The 14,852-nt window shown below is 45.4% G+C and overlaps 2 protein-coding genes and 1 long non-coding RNA gene across 5 annotated transcripts; all 3 read left to right on the top strand.

The window, feature by feature from the left end:
• The first annotated feature begins 10 nt into the window (after positions 1-10).
• LOC144093155 (ectonucleotide pyrophosphatase/phosphodiesterase family member 7-like) lies at positions 11-2,280 on the top strand. The gene is made up of 5 exons (XM_077626473.1): positions 11-311; positions 507-652; positions 731-1,363; positions 1,734-1,971; positions 2,136-2,280. Exons 1-5 carry the CDS (start codon positions 11-13, stop codon positions 2,252-2,254), a joined length of 1,437 nt encoding a protein of 478 aa, XP_077482599.1. The 3' UTR covers positions 2,255-2,280.
• Positions 2,281-2,727: 447 nt separating this feature from the next.
• LOC144092996 (uncharacterized) lies at positions 2,728-6,279 on the top strand. 2 transcript variants are annotated; one of them, XR_013306184.1, is made up of 4 exons: positions 2,728-3,082; positions 4,644-4,765; positions 4,848-5,454; positions 5,648-6,279. It is a non-coding gene; the product is annotated as an uncharacterized LOC144092996 (long non-coding RNA). The 2 variants fall into 2 exon arrangements; XR_013306183.1 differs by lacking the exon at positions 2,728-3,082 and adding an exon at positions 3,114-4,154.
• A 157-nt stretch (positions 6,280-6,436) lies between these two features.
• sap30bp (SAP30 binding protein) lies at positions 6,437-14,818 on the top strand. Of its 2 annotated transcripts, XM_077626211.1 has the most exons (11): positions 6,437-6,615; positions 7,193-7,314; positions 7,431-7,481; positions 8,993-9,032; positions 11,524-11,612; positions 13,061-13,152; positions 13,235-13,347; positions 13,424-13,482; positions 14,107-14,203; positions 14,278-14,423; positions 14,508-14,818. In XM_077626211.1, the coding sequence occupies exons 1-11, from the start codon at positions 6,465-6,467 to the stop codon at positions 14,523-14,525; spliced, it is 978 nt and encodes a 325-aa protein (XP_077482337.1). In that variant the 5' UTR covers positions 6,437-6,464; the 3' UTR covers positions 14,526-14,818. The 2 variants fall into 2 exon arrangements, with proteins under 2 accessions (XP_077482337.1, XP_077482336.1); XM_077626210.1 differs by having other exon boundaries at positions 6,438-6,615; positions 14,278-14,818.
• Positions 14,819-14,852: the final 34 nt, after the last annotated feature.

A 14,852-nucleotide genomic window follows, 5' to 3' on the forward strand; every position in this document is an offset into this window, starting at 1 on the left:
TGGCGTTAAAATGCGCCACGTTGTCGTCCAATTGTGGGCCTGTCTGCTCTACCACCTCCTGGCGTACGCCCCCGCCGCCCCCGCCGTTCCCGCTCCCGCACGGGAACGACTTCCCGCTGGGCGCTCGGACCGGAAGGGCCCCCCCGGGCACAAGCTGCTGCTCATCTCCTTCGACGGCTTCCGCTGGGATTACGACCGGGACGTCCCGACCCCCAACCTGGACCGAATGGCCAAGGACGGCGTGAAGGCGCTTTACGTCACGCCGCCTTTCCTCACCATCACCAGCCCGGCTCACTTTTCGCTTCTCACGGGTAATGTTGAAAATCAAGTACACTGGACGTGAAACTCCTTGCTTTCATCCGTTTGAAACCTTTATAAAGTATTTGACTCTCTGAGAGTCTGCTTTGGGAAATGAGTCGTATCTCCAAAAATGTTTCTTGAGGACGGCTTTGGTCGTCCCGCCTTCCTCACTCATTTTGGAATATTTTCTTTCTTTCCCCTCCCAGGAAACTACGTGGAGAATCACGGCGTGATCCACAACATTTGGTTTAACACCACCACACAGGAGAAAAAGCAGTACCACGCGGCTCAATTTGTGGATTCCTACTGGGACAATGGCAGTTTACCCATCTGGATAACGGCCCAGAGACAGGTTTATTCCCATGTATTTCTTAATTTTTTTCCCCGTCAGCACGTTCCTTCGCCCCCAACGCTTCCCTTTTGTTTGAAGGGTCTCAAAGCGGGCTCTCTGCATTTCCCCGGCACGGCGGCCACCTACGAAGGCCAGACGGTCCAAGTCCGGCAGGTGGAGCCGCCCCTCTACAACCACGGAAACGAGACAGAATGGAGGCTGAACGTGGACAAGGTGATCGCTAACTGGTTCCGGCAGCGGGACCTGGACTTTGTCTCCTTGTATTTTGGGGAACCGGATTTGGTGGGACACAAATTCGGACCGGACTCTCCGGAAGTGCGGCGGATGGTCGGGCAAGTGGACCGTACGGTGGGCTACGTCCGGGACAAGATCCGGGAGAGCGGTCTGGCCGAGCGACTCAACGTCATCGTGACCTCCGACCACGGGATGGCTCCCGTATTGGCCGACGCGCAGATCCAGAGGATCGTCTTGTCCGGGATCCCGGGCTTCAGCTTCAAGGATATCCAGTTCCAACTTCTGGATTACGGCCCCGCCGGAATGCTGCTCCCCAAAGAAGGGAAATTGGAGGCGGTCTACGCGGCCCTGAAGGGAGGCCACCCTCACCTCCACGTGTATAAAAAGGAGGAGGTGCCATCCCGACTGCGTTACGGCTCACATCCACGACTCCTTCCTCTCATCCTCATGTCCGATCCCGGATACGTGATAAGCGGGGTAAGACCATCGTTCTATTTTCCCATTTGGCCGTTCGGAGCCGAATAGGCAAGTCATCGGAACTTAATGACATTTAGCACTTACGCACCAGACGTACGTAAGCGCTATTACTACCGTAATGGAGCACTTTATTGAACCAAACGCTATTACTAAACGTGAAAAGATCGTTTAGCGTTATATCATTGGAGCGTCTAACGCATCGAGAAATGAGGCTAACGTCCCCGACGGCGGACATTAGCCATCAAAACGCGGAAGAAGAAACTAAGGAGGTAAAGATTTTCCGCAGGCCGTGTCATTCTCAGGCGACAGATTGGATGGCGTCTTAGCGTCACAAGTCAGTGATCACGTTTGTCGTTGTGCTTTCCTCTAGTTTTTACCCCTGCAATTTAACAAAGGAGATCACGGCTTTGATAACCAAGCCACGGACATGAAAGCCTTCTTCAGAGCCGTGGGGCCCGATTTTCAGAAAAACCTGCTGAGCGATCCCTTCGACCTGGTGGACGTGTACCCGCTGATGTGCCATTTACTGGGGATTCAACCGGAACGCCACGACGGACACTTGGCCAGAACCAAACACATGTTGATCCACCAGGAGAACCACGACGATGGTACGCCGCCCTGCATTTCAGATTGCCACTTGAAACTTAGTCCTTCGTTCTCCTTTCACATTCAGTGCTAGAAATACTATTTTACGGCCCACTTCCCCGTGGACTCTAAATGTGTTGGTGCCGGTGTACTCGCTCACCCGTGTTCTGCTTTCTTGTGCTTTTAGCCGCCGAGAGCCACATTTCGCTGAAGGGGCCGCTAGGCTTGGCATCTATGATGGGACTCCTCGTCCTCATATTTATCGTCACCGTTTCTCACAATGTTTGCAAAAGGATAAAAGCTTGAACGCTCACCATCCAATAACCGTGGACTCAACTATATGGCGATATGGCAATTATCCAGGGATGGGTCAGGAAATCAATCTACCCTACAGCGAAATTTTTCACGCTTCTGTTGTGGCTCCAAATGACTTCCCCACTAGTACATGTCCAATCCATACGAACTGGGAGGGTGACAGCGAATGAAGCTTGGTTGACGGACGGCCGCTCAATGGCCGCTCTTGCGGTCGCTGCCAACCCTCCCGCTAGTTGTTCAAAATGAAAATAAAGTGTGTTCTTTCCCTGGCCAAGACGCACCGTGGCATCTACGACTTTATCGCTATTCGACGTAGACATTTGTCCATTTGCTGTCAGCCCCGAGCTCCTTTGAGAAGGACCACGGTCTCCGCAGTGACGGAAGAAGAAAATGAAAGGCCTCGACGCAGCTGGTCGCTCTCTGGCAAGCCAAAGAGGAGGGGTGCGCAAAAATGTGAATGAGCGCTCAGATGTACACACCAGACGAGAAAGAGCGAGGGGGGAGCGAGACAGCAGTGAAAGAGTCATTTGGGCAAGAGGTGTGGGAGGAAAAAAGGGGGAAGCTTGCCAGAAACAACAAAAATTCTCACAACGTGGTACGAGTTGACCCAATGCAATCCGACGGAGAAACCTTGTTGTCCTTCAAAAAGAACCTCTAACGGACGTCTTGCAGGAACAGTCTGGAGCCTGGTTTGAGCAGGCTTGTTTGATAAGCGGCCCGGCCGTCGAAAAAGCCGCAGAAGTCTGCAAAAGATGGAGGCTTGCATATAGTAGTAGTATTTGCAAAATTAAGAAGGACTGAAAGCAGTATATTTTCAAGGTAAGCGCCTGCGACTTAACAACATGGATACGTCACATGTTCAAATCCATTAGTTCATTACAGTGCAAAGTGGCTTTGTTTACATGTCAAGATGTGTTTAAGAGTCTGTCTTATTCACACAGCCTAAAAAGCCTGTCTATGGGAGCGCAAAGGTTAAGCATTCGCCTCAGTAAATTTAGCAGGTTTCACATTTCCACAAGTGGCTGAAAAGATGTCCAAAACTCCAAACACTCAACACACCTATTGTCATATAATATATGCCACCCAAAATACATTATATTTGCACATTAATGCTGTAGTATTGGTATCATAAAACTATATAGTTTGGTTGAAAGTTGCACATTTATAACAGGACGTTAAGACAAACACTTTACAAATTTAAAATGGTAGCATTTTTTTTAACATTTAACCGTAATTAAACACGATGAAGATATCTTTTAAACTTAATTTTGTTTGATTGTAGACGTAATTTTATGAAAACAAAGTTGGAATTTTACCAGGGTACGTGGAGGAGGCATGAGAAAGAAGCCACGCAATCGGTTTCCGGCACAGTTATATCGTTAAATTATTCTTTAATACGTATATCCCTATATTTGTGGAGATAAGCGGTTCATAAAATGAATGAATATCCTGATTGCAAAAATAAATGACTTTCAGTTTGTAAAACAAAATAACATCGACACAAAACAGTTACGACTTTGTCTCCATTTTTTAGGGGCGGGGTCACGTTTGATTGACAAATTGCGTGGCGAATAGAATTTGAGATTTTGATACACACTGCGTTGCATTGGTTGTTCGGACGTGCGGTGTCATTGGCGCAAAAACAAACGTTCGTTCGATGCTGATGTGATGATTAAAAATGTCATAAAGTGCGCCTGTTTTGGGGCACATCCTTAACTAGGCTACCAGAAGTACGAACACGTTATACGTCTTTATTGCAAGTGCAGAGGCATGTGGTGCCAAGGTTAAAATGAGCCAGAGGCTGGCTACTATCTCACCATGAGATTTATACTAAACTTTTCTTTCAAATGTTAAAGAGTCAAAAGGGGACAGCCCATGAAGGGCCAATATTGTGAGTATGTTTAATGCTGTCGTTTGAGCATTTTTAGTCTTCTGAAATTCTACTCGAACACTGAGTAAAATATTGTAGTACTCATAGAACTAGGAGGCACGCATACGTACACTAAGACTGCAAAAACGTTTGAGTTGGGAGCAAAAAAAATCATGTTTGTTGTGAAGAGGGGTGTGACACACCGATATAATGCTTCACTGTGTCTGTAAAGTATTGCACTTCATCACCCTATTGATATATTGTCACATCCCCAGCTTCCATATCCAATGCGTACAAAGCTGAAGTTCTTTCCAGGCTTGAAGGATAATTGCTGGGGTGCAGGATAAAATGACAGTGTAGAGGGTAGTTAAGGGTGGGGTGGGCAGGACCAAAATAAGTTTCTACACCCAGAGCCGGTCACTCTATCGCCGTCTCGACCATTTTAGCCAGTAAAGTGAGTACTCTCCCAAGTCCCGAGGTCCTTTAGAACATCTCCTTTGTGGATCCAAGGGTCAGCATGGAAAATGTGCTGGAGGAATATGGTTTTACAAAGATCTTGAGCAAGCTGCAAGGGCTACCAAATGCTGATCCGTGGGAACTGGGGGCCTTCTTTGTGATCATCCTCTTTGCCAGTAAGTCCACTTTAAGAAAATGTGTCTGCTTCTTTTATGCCTGCATGCCCCCTAAAACCTGTCCCGTCTCCTTTTTTTGCAGTCACAATCCTCGGTTTGGCTCTTCTTTCTTGCCTCCAGTGCTGCTTCTGTACGGAGGCAAAATATAACACTTCCAGGGTGCAACCACTGCAGTCCATCTGAAGATGGAGAGGATTAAAGACCTCACAAGCAAAAGAGCATTTCATGCAATTATGGAAAAGAAAAATGTTTCTTTGCATCGGATCCAACCACTATTTCCCTTTGCTTTGTGCAAAAAAAAACAACAACAGCAAATTTATTGTAAAGATTCAATAGTCATTGCCAACATATTAATAGTAAAACACTGCCGCCCTGTCATAGGCAGAGTTTACGACCCCCCTTCTCTTTTGACTCGGCCGTTCAATATTTTGAGTAAACATTAACCTCTGTTGCTTTTACGTCACCACTTTAACACACGAGCATATGGTGAAGTGCAGAAGTCTAGCTAGGTCTTTGTTCACGCGTTGATCCGGAACATTTCGTTGATATTCAAATCGTTTTAAAGGCTGCCGCTGCGGGATAAAGAGGGTCCCTCTCTAAACTCCCCTATTGAGAGAAGCTATGGTGACGCTTTGTTCAAACTCATTGAACTGCGAGAGAACTATTTAGTTCGACATGGCCGTGGAGAGGTGAGTTTTGGACCCGGGACGTTGTTGGCGATAACACTTTCAGGCATCAGAAAATATTGCTGGCTTTTGAATTTGGATTTGCTTTCGATAAAATGCTCTTATTTAGTGGTGGGAGTTGAGGTTTCTCTTCTAGAGCAAGCTAGTATTCTAGCAAAGGATTCTTTCTCAATGAAAGCGTTCTCACTTTGCGCAGCGCTCCGGGACAACAGCGACCCACCGACTGGATAGAATGGTTCTTATTCCGTTTGCATCAAGAGCCGTGGGCGCTTGGCACATTCGTGGTCCTGGTGCTGTTTGTGCTGGGAGTACTATCTCTGGCCGTCTTTGCCCTGCTATACGGATGCTGCTGCAGCGGAACCCCGGGAAAGCAGATGCTTCAAAAGAAGAAGCTGCAGTCCCACCAACAAAGAATGCTGAAACATGGAGTTATTTAGACATATTTACGACAGACTTTATACATGTGAAGGACTGGTAGGAAAAAAATCAACGTATCTTTGTTTAATTGTAAATCTGTATACTAGTTTTGCACCAATACAAGTTCCCAGGAGCAGTTGAAAAGCTTTTTTGATAACTTCAGTACAAGCAGCCTGCAATGTAAATGGATGCTAAATTGGCAGTTGATATATTTAATTGAACACACTTTTATTCCCTTTAATTCTGTTCCAATATTAGAAAGTAGTAGACAACTAATGAATGAAAATCACTATGAAAATTGTTCAGATTAAGATTTTCCATGTGTGTATGTTGCTGGAAATTGTGTGTATAGGGTTTCCTCCGGGATTTGTTTTTCAGCAGCAGCATTTAAATAAACACATTTGAAATGTATTTCTTTTATATGTCAATTTATTAAATCATTTTGAACATATAAATACCGATTTTATTTCATCCTAAACGCAGTGCTACAATATAGCGGCTATATTATAGCCTATCTGAGATATTTCAGAATGAATGGCGTTGAGTGACAGTGGAAAACTACATTTCCTGGCGTCCCTTAGTGCTGACGTCATTGGATGGCGATGACGTGTTTGACCTGCGCCCGATCGCGAGGCGCCATTCACCAAGCAATGGCCAGTGGGAGAAAAAGTGCTCTTCTCTCCTCTTTGGCGGACTATGGAGACGACTCCGAGGCTGACGACTCTGAACCCGAACCAGAAGAGACAGGTAGAGACAAATTGGCCTACTTACGACAAAAAGCTACGACGTTGTGTCCTACAAAGTTGGTGCGGTCGTTTAATTAGCCACCTAGCTAGCTAGCCACCAACTTCAAGATGTTTGGCGGTAAAGTCTGTCTTTGAAGTTTCCGACTCACCAGGCTACGCATTTTCATTCGAAATATATTTTTATTAGTTGGACATGGACTGAATATCTCCCTCATAGTTAATATTAAAAGCGAACGACCACTCGGGCTCGTCGTTGACTACGTCGTTCCCTTTTGACTGATAAGTAAAATTATAGACTAAGGAAAAATGACATTACTACATCGCTGTAATATAAAATAATTAGTGAGTGATTCCGAAGTCGTGCTATTTTAAAAACACCCCGTGTGGCAAACGCAGCTAATTCAGTCAAAACAAAACGTTTGTTTCGTGTTTTGAAATTCAGACACCTCTGCAAGTCTGAACTGGGGGGGTTAGGATTATTTTTCTTACTGCTTATATTTATATTGAACAGTTCTGCTTCGTGTCTAACGTGTCTTGTTTTTTGTTGTCGTTTGAATTCTCCTCGGCCTGGCTGTCAGAAGAGGAGCAGGGCGGAACAACCAGCAAGATTGTGTTCGGCTACGCTGACGAGGAACTCAATCGGACAGAGGACGTTGTTGACAAGGAGTCTGAAAACGAAGACAGTAGAGAGAGTAACTCGGTCAGTCATTGAAAGCGGCTCAAGTCTTCATGGAAGACCTGCGTACTGTCTTGTTGCTTGTACAAACACTGTTGTCGGGGTTATTTAGTGAACCCCCTTCATTTTTGTTTTCATAGGAAGTGACGAATGACGAAACTGACGAGGGAAGGGACGCAGATGATGTTGAGGTATTTGAGCAACCGCCTGCTCTGGCAGGACTCATTTAAACCCCCCAAAATACCGTCTAAGCCAGGGGTCGGGAACCTTTTTGACGAAAAGAGCCATAAACAACTGGCATTTTCAAACATTATTCCTTGAGAGCCATATTCAGAATTTCAAAGTAAAAATACATGAAAATGTGTGCATTTAGAAATCAATGAGTATCAATGAGAGTATGCATGCAGAAGAATCTAATGAAGAAAAAATATCATTAAAAAGGCACCAGCGGTTCCCATATTTTACCACACAGGTTAGCATAGAGCCATATACACCCATCAAAAGAGCCACATACGGCTCCCGAGCCACAGGTTCCCTACCCCTGGTCTAAGCAATCGAACGTGGTGAATGTACTTCCCCACGAGATGGTGCTGTGGGGCTTGATTTCCGCATGACCGTTTCTCGTAAATAAGATGACAAATCCAAGCTGGCATTTATCTCTCTCTCTCTCTCTACCTATCGCCACGTGTCCGCCAGATTATGAGCTTGTTTGATAGGGGTGACTTTGATCGGAATGAGCTTGATCGTTTTTAAAGCCCATTGTAAGGCAGTGATTTGTGCGGAAAGACTGCGTGGCGTTCTGTGCCTCATGTCTTTAAATTAGAACTGAGCCCTTTTAAGATCAAGACGGTCAATTGGGAAAAACCTTTGACATCTCGTCTTGTTTTTCAGCCGTGATATATTTTATTGAGCAAGAATGGTGGACATGCAAACTGACTATCTTGTGGCAAATAGCTAACAAGTCCTAAGTTGGGGGGGGTTACGGGGTCCAAGCATTTATCATACTTCAGTAGGCTGATTGGACACTAAATTGCCTCTTGGGATGAGTATGAGCGTGAATGGTAGTTTGTCCCCTTTGTGCCCTGCGATTGGTTGGCCACCCATTCAGCTGGGATAGGCTCCAGCACCCCCGCAACCCTTGTGAGGATAAAGTGGTTCAGAAAATGAGATGAGTTAGCATATTTTCCGGGTATTCGAAGACCCTAAAGGAGTGAGATGAGTCTCGAAATTCAGGTTTGTTTGTGTAAAACTACGCAGATTCTTCATGGACAAACTTTAGATGGCACACGTTTTTTTATTGCCCTCTGGCAGGTTTGCTGCGCCTACATGTTTCTAAGCGCCACTCTCCTGTCAAGCCACGTGACCTGGCTTCAGACAGGACAATGCTTTGATGTGCCCGCACCGTTGCCAAGCGATAACGTGACGCCCGTGAATAACACCACTGTTCCTCCGTGCCCAAGGCGTTATGCAGTCAGAGCTGGCAGTGTATACCTTAGGGGGTGGGACTGAGTTTTTTGGGGGAGTCTGACTTCTCTTCCTCAACAAATAACATAAACAAAAACTTCTCACTTAACCGTATCTAAAATGAAACAATGTCAAATCATGGTTTTCAAAGGTGCTGTTGCATTATTATGGCACTGGAGAGTCTCCAGTGCAGAGGCCAATGCATGAAATGAAATATGTTCCTTTTCTTTTCATGTAGGTATCAGAAGTGGAAACAAAGGACCCCAACGAACTTGTCGGTAAGTACAATTTCACACGAAAGCATTTAGTCTCAGCTCATTGGATGACAAAACATCACCTCTGAGCAGAATGTCCTGCCGAAAGGAAGATCTGACGTGAAATATGTTGGTGGCAAAATGTAATGATTGACAGCAAAAAAAATACCAAACAAGCTTTTATTGATGCCCCTAAAATGAATATCGCCCTCGGTGACATTCCCGTGCAGTAGATTTTCTGAAACACTAACTGGAGTCTTAAAAGGCTCTTTGTTCGCCATTTGCAGGTCTAATTTGGCAACACTTAATCGTAATCGCTGACCCACGCAGGTGTGTGTGTGTGAGATCAGGCAGGAAGTGAGTGATACAAGGAGTGGCCAGCACACAGCGTTCCCACTCGGCTCTTTGTTGATTCTGGCCTGCAGCTTGCAGCCTTCATTAAGAGCGCCTATCATTCAACTGGGCTCCGGGCTTAAAAGCTGACCAATCTAATCAGGAAAAAAATCATTGCCAAGCACCTCAATGTTTGTGTGCGCCGTCCACTTTCCTGACTTTTCAGCCTTGATTGATCAACGATAGGGAATGCGCTTCTTTTTGTTGTTGTTGTTGATTCCGTTGCCACTCCCCACCGGACGCTTGGCATTCCAGCGTCGTCGCTCGGCCGCTGCGTGTCGTCTGACAGTAAATGTCTTCAGCCCGTCAACGGGCTGAAGACAGCTCTTTGTCTCCTGAGTGAAGGGGCACGCATTGAGAGACCCGTTTTGACTTCCAGCAGAACAGATGCCACTTGTCAGCCAGACAATGATCTGCTTTCTACGCGCTTGTTAATGCCACCCTCGTCCGTCATCGGGCCCCGGCGTTTATTTTATCAGCTCATCCGACGGAATGACACATTTATCAAAACGTCCCCGCTCGACTTCCCCGACAAAGGCTGTTGCCGCTACAATGTTATATTGTCCGTGACGGTGCGCGCTGGATTGTTTACATCCTCCGCTTGGACTTTCCCTCCCCGGCCCGTCGGCGGCGACAGTTTTTTTCTCCCAAGGACTGTCGTTAAACCGTACAAGGTTCAGCGTAGCGCGGTGCAATACATACGCATGCTCACGTGGATTAGCGCTCGTTACACATAAGATAGAGTAAGCAAAGACCCGCCACACCTTTTTGGTCGAGCGCTAACCGCCACCAATACAGGGATTGTGCAACGATGGGGGAAAGTGTTGCTCCGCCTCCGGCACGCGGGGAGAGGAGACCTCGGTGGCGAGTCTGTACCGATGCGCGGTAGACCGAGCTAAAGGACGCGGGGGTTAGAAAGCATTCATGGCTATGCCACGACTTCCCTCCTGTGTGCAGAAGCGCAAAGTTAATGTTTGGCTCACTCGGGACTATTGCCGTTGTCCACAAAATGAATAATGTCAGACATTTTGTCTCACTACATCAAGCACAAAGATTGTGCTTTGCTTTATATTGTAATTCTCTAAAATGCACTTTTTTCCTCTTGATTACAAGATCGCTTTTGTTAAACAAAATGAATTTTAGACCTTTTTTTTTTTTACCTGATTCTTGTGGAGCGAGCGGAAGGTCAAGATTTCAAAACGAGCAACATATGTGTTTATTTTGCCAAGATGAACGTTGGCCATTCCAAAATATTATTCTAAAAGAAGTGTTGTGCTTGCTGCGCTAAAAGTCACCTACCTGGATAAATCTTCATCAAACATCCAGTCAAGTATGAACTTGTCTCAGATGCAGGGAATACCTCCCTCCCCTTTTGCACCCGTACAGAAAACAGCGTTTTGCAAGTCCCATTCTGAGCGTGACAGGCAGCTGAATGAGCGTATAAGTCAAGTGTCTCGTTGTAAAATGGTATTACTCCATGGAATGTCTGGCCTGCTGTCAAAAAGACTGCAAAAAGTCAACAGGCAATGGCTCTAAAGGGAATGATGGAGGTAAAAGGGGGGCCCTCCTTTGACTTGACAATCTACTCCGTGATTTGGACAAGCCCTTTTCACATTAAAACTGACTATTTTTCTCCACCTTAGGCCAGGCTATTCCAGCGAGCTTTAAAAAAGGGACCTTTCCACAAATTGGCTATATTAGAAGTGCAATCAGTAATCAGTGAATTGCAATCAGGTGCTGCTCGTTTCATCCCATCCCCCGTTGTTTCAAGTGTCTGTGGAACCAAAAGTTGCAGCCACAGCGGCCCTTGAGGATCGCTTTGCCCCACCCCCGTTCTAGACTGAACATTTTGAGCCCTCGTCTGGACCAAAAAAAACGACAACACTTGTTTTGTCATTGATATAATCACAGTTACTTGCACGAGCATTGCACTTTAATCTCACTTTTTGAGTTTGATTTAATAAATAAAGCACAGCACATATTAATGAACATATTTATATTCATGTTAACAAACATACATGTTTGTAAATATGTAAGATTGTATCCCAGGGCTAATTTTCATCTTCTATTGGCATCATGGACAATAGAAAGAGCTCATATTGTTTTCCTTTCTTCCCCACAGCTCTGTTTTCAGAGAAGGTGAGAAACATGTCACCGGATGACATCAGAATTCCACCCGAGCCCGCGGGACGCTGCTCCAGCCAATTACAGGTATCCACTCCTCTCAACTTAAGTCATGTGTCAATAATCTGATAGTGCAGGATTTTTACTAGCAGACTATCTTCAATCGGAGAGTTGAGTGCATCTGATATTCTGATTCCGAGATTTGTTTTTTTCTTCTTCTTTTTCCTGCGCACCTCAAACGCCGCAGGACGTAAAATTGTCCTGCTCAAAGCGTATTATTTGGCTCTGTCTGCTTTAGAAACAGTCGGTACTTGCCCCTTATGCAAGGTAGCTTGGAGTTTAAAAAAAATAAAAATCCTAAGCAATGATGTAAATGGTACAGCCGAGACGTTAGCCAATTAATATAAAAGGCAACAACCTTCATCAGCACTGGTTAAATGATACTTTTTCCTATCGGTCTTTCTAACCCTCAAGGGCAAGAATGCCAATTTTAGCGCTTGGACAGAAACAGAATTCCAAATTGGCGCGCTCCATGAACGGCCAGAAAAAAAACAGACATTCGAGAATATTTGGAAGGGTTATTCCTGATTTATAGCATTGTAACCCTCCCCCTGCTACTCCTAAATGGAGAAGGTACTAATAGACCAGTTTCCAGTCCATCTCAAGTGGCCATGTAAGCATTTGAATGATTGAATACTTCTGTCACTCACCTTGTCAGAAAACTTTATTAGTGCAATATTGGTTTGCTTTCAAATAGCCACTGGACTAATCATCATCATCATCAGTATGTTTGCACGGTCAGCTTCCAAGTCAGGGGAAAAACGTTGCATTTGGATTGTCTTAAATCCCAGTTTGTACAATGTCTAGACCCGAGTCAAATTTGTTCAGGAAGGTGTCTTGACAGGTTGGGACACAAGTCAGATTTAGTAAGACAGCTTAGTTAACTTTTTATCCCTGCGAGGCTCCCACTCCCATAACTACTGAACTAATGATTCACTTTCCCCATTTTTGTCCTGCTCTCCGTGGCCCGCGGGCAAGAAATGCTTTGACGTTACCAACATTTGTTCTATTCTTTGGACGTTTCACAATCGCACTTCCTTTCGATCCCGTCCCTTGAATTTAGCTGGCAAGAAATTTGGTTGCTGGCTAGCTGGAGTTCAACTGGGCGGTGTGTGTGCCTTGAACCAGATAAGGGAAGGGGCTCAGCAGACGCTTGAGAAATGCCTATTTGTAGCAACTGTGGAACTCCATCCAAGTCAGTTATTGAATTTCCTGCTTCCCTTATCTCTGACCAGTATTTCCTGGCTGCTTGACAGATCATTCCATCAATATTGCTAGCTAGAGTTCAATTGATGTCTTTTTCCCCCTCCTTGACAGAGAAAGCCAAAGACCTAAAACCAATGGGACACTTTTCAGATGAATAGTGTGGCTCTCTGTAAAAAGATGCTCTCTCAATTTAAATGTTTAATGTTTTGAACTCGTTCTTGACTCGTGTTTGTCTCTCTCTCTCTCTCTCCATCTTGTTGTGATAACAGGAGAAGATCCAGAAATTGTACGAAAGGAAGCTCCATGGAGATTTTGACACCAACAGCCACATTCAGAAGAAAAAGGAATTCCGAAACCCAAGGTGTGCACCTGGAAAAAAATTAAAAAAGAAATGGGGCAGTCAGTCAAAGTGTCATATAGGACAAATCTTTTTCTTCTTCTAGTATCTACGAGAAGCTCATTCAGTTCTGCAGTATAGACGAACTGGGCACAAACTATCCAAAAGATATGTTTGATCCTCACGGCTGGTCAGAGGACTCTTACTACGAAGCCCTCGGTACGTTTGTCTCTTTTTTACGGCCTCTTTTTTTTGGTGGTCATTTCATCTCAATGCACACCACTCATTCTTTCAGCAAAAGCGCAGAAAGTAGAGATGGACAAGCTGGAAAAAGCCAAAAAGGAGCGCACCAAGGTGAGCTCATTTAACTCCTAGCCAGGACACGATGGCTTGGAAGCCAAGTATTTTTACCTAGGCAGATCACCTTTGCCTTTATCTGTAAGAACTAATGAGTCTATTTCCTAAAGTATGCACGGCTCTCATTGACACATGCTGCTGTCACCAGCACCAACAACAAGATCATTCCAGCAGCTGCGTATTAGTCAGAAGGAGAACTAGAAAGAACATGTAGGCAAGAGCTGCTCGTTTCTTCTGTCTGTGAAATGTACTCTCGACGGTATGCAGGGTAAAATTAGAGTGGGTGAAGAGAAGAAGAAAAAAATGTTGGAATGTGTCATTTTATTAAATACTGCTTGTCCCTTCAAGCTAAATTTCCATAAATTCTACGTCCGTGTTGTCTCCTTGAGCAGCACTTTTCAGGAAAAGCCAAAACGGAGTCTTCAAAGTGGCAGCAGAGCCTGTTTTATATTGGTGGATAGTTGGGGGGGGGAAATAAATCAATAGCGCGCCCACACTTGCACGGACGCATATCTATTTATTTGTGGGAAGAAAAAAAATCAGGGATTAGAGACTCCAAAAGTAGTTACCGAACAGTCGGTAGCATTGCTTTCTCCTCACAACGGGTGTTCTTTTGTCCAGATTGAGTTTGTCACGGGTACGAAGAAGGGTTCCAACCCGTCCAACTCTTCGTCGTCTTCGACCACCAACAGCAGCGGCACCACCGCCACCGCCACAGGTAGACGCCGACCTTTTTGGCGTGGGACAAAACCAAAAGTGAACCAGCCTTTGATCCCAGCCCCCCCTTTGCAGATTGCCAAAAGAGGAAGAGCAAGTGGGACTCTGCCATCCCGGTGACCCTGGCCCAGCCCACGCTCATCACCACCACGGCCACCTTGCCGGCGGTGGTGTCCGTCACCACCACGGCCAGCGGCACCAAGACCACCGTCATCTCTGCGGTGGGCACCATCGTGAAGAAAGCCAAACAGTAGAGCCGTCAAGTGTAAAACTAACTGACTATCTTGAAATGCCCCGACGCACAGACCGTTCAGAAGGCTTGAGCGTCCCTCTTTTCCCTTCCGGAATTGTAATCTGCGGTTTGGCACCAGAACCCGGCGCAACTCTTGGTTCTTCTTCTGCTGCGACTTATTTGCTCTCGACAGGTTTGGGAACTGTGAAATGAACAAAATGTCAAATACTGTAAATGAGAAATTAGACATCAAGTGCTGGCATAGCAAACTGCTTCCTGTAGCTAAAGACATTTGAAGGTAAGAATTTTACCTTTATTACCTTTGTAAATACCGTCTTGCTGATGTGGTGAATAAATAAATCACATGTTGTCTTTTCAGCAAAATTCCTTTTAGCAATCATTCAACCACTGCATTCCT

The sequence above is a fragment of the Stigmatopora argus genome, chromosome 18 (genome assembly GCF_051989625.1).
Source record: "Stigmatopora argus isolate UIUO_Sarg chromosome 18, RoL_Sarg_1.0, whole genome shotgun sequence".
Taxonomy (NCBI): Eukaryota; Metazoa; Chordata; class Actinopteri; order Syngnathiformes; family Syngnathidae; genus Stigmatopora; species Stigmatopora argus.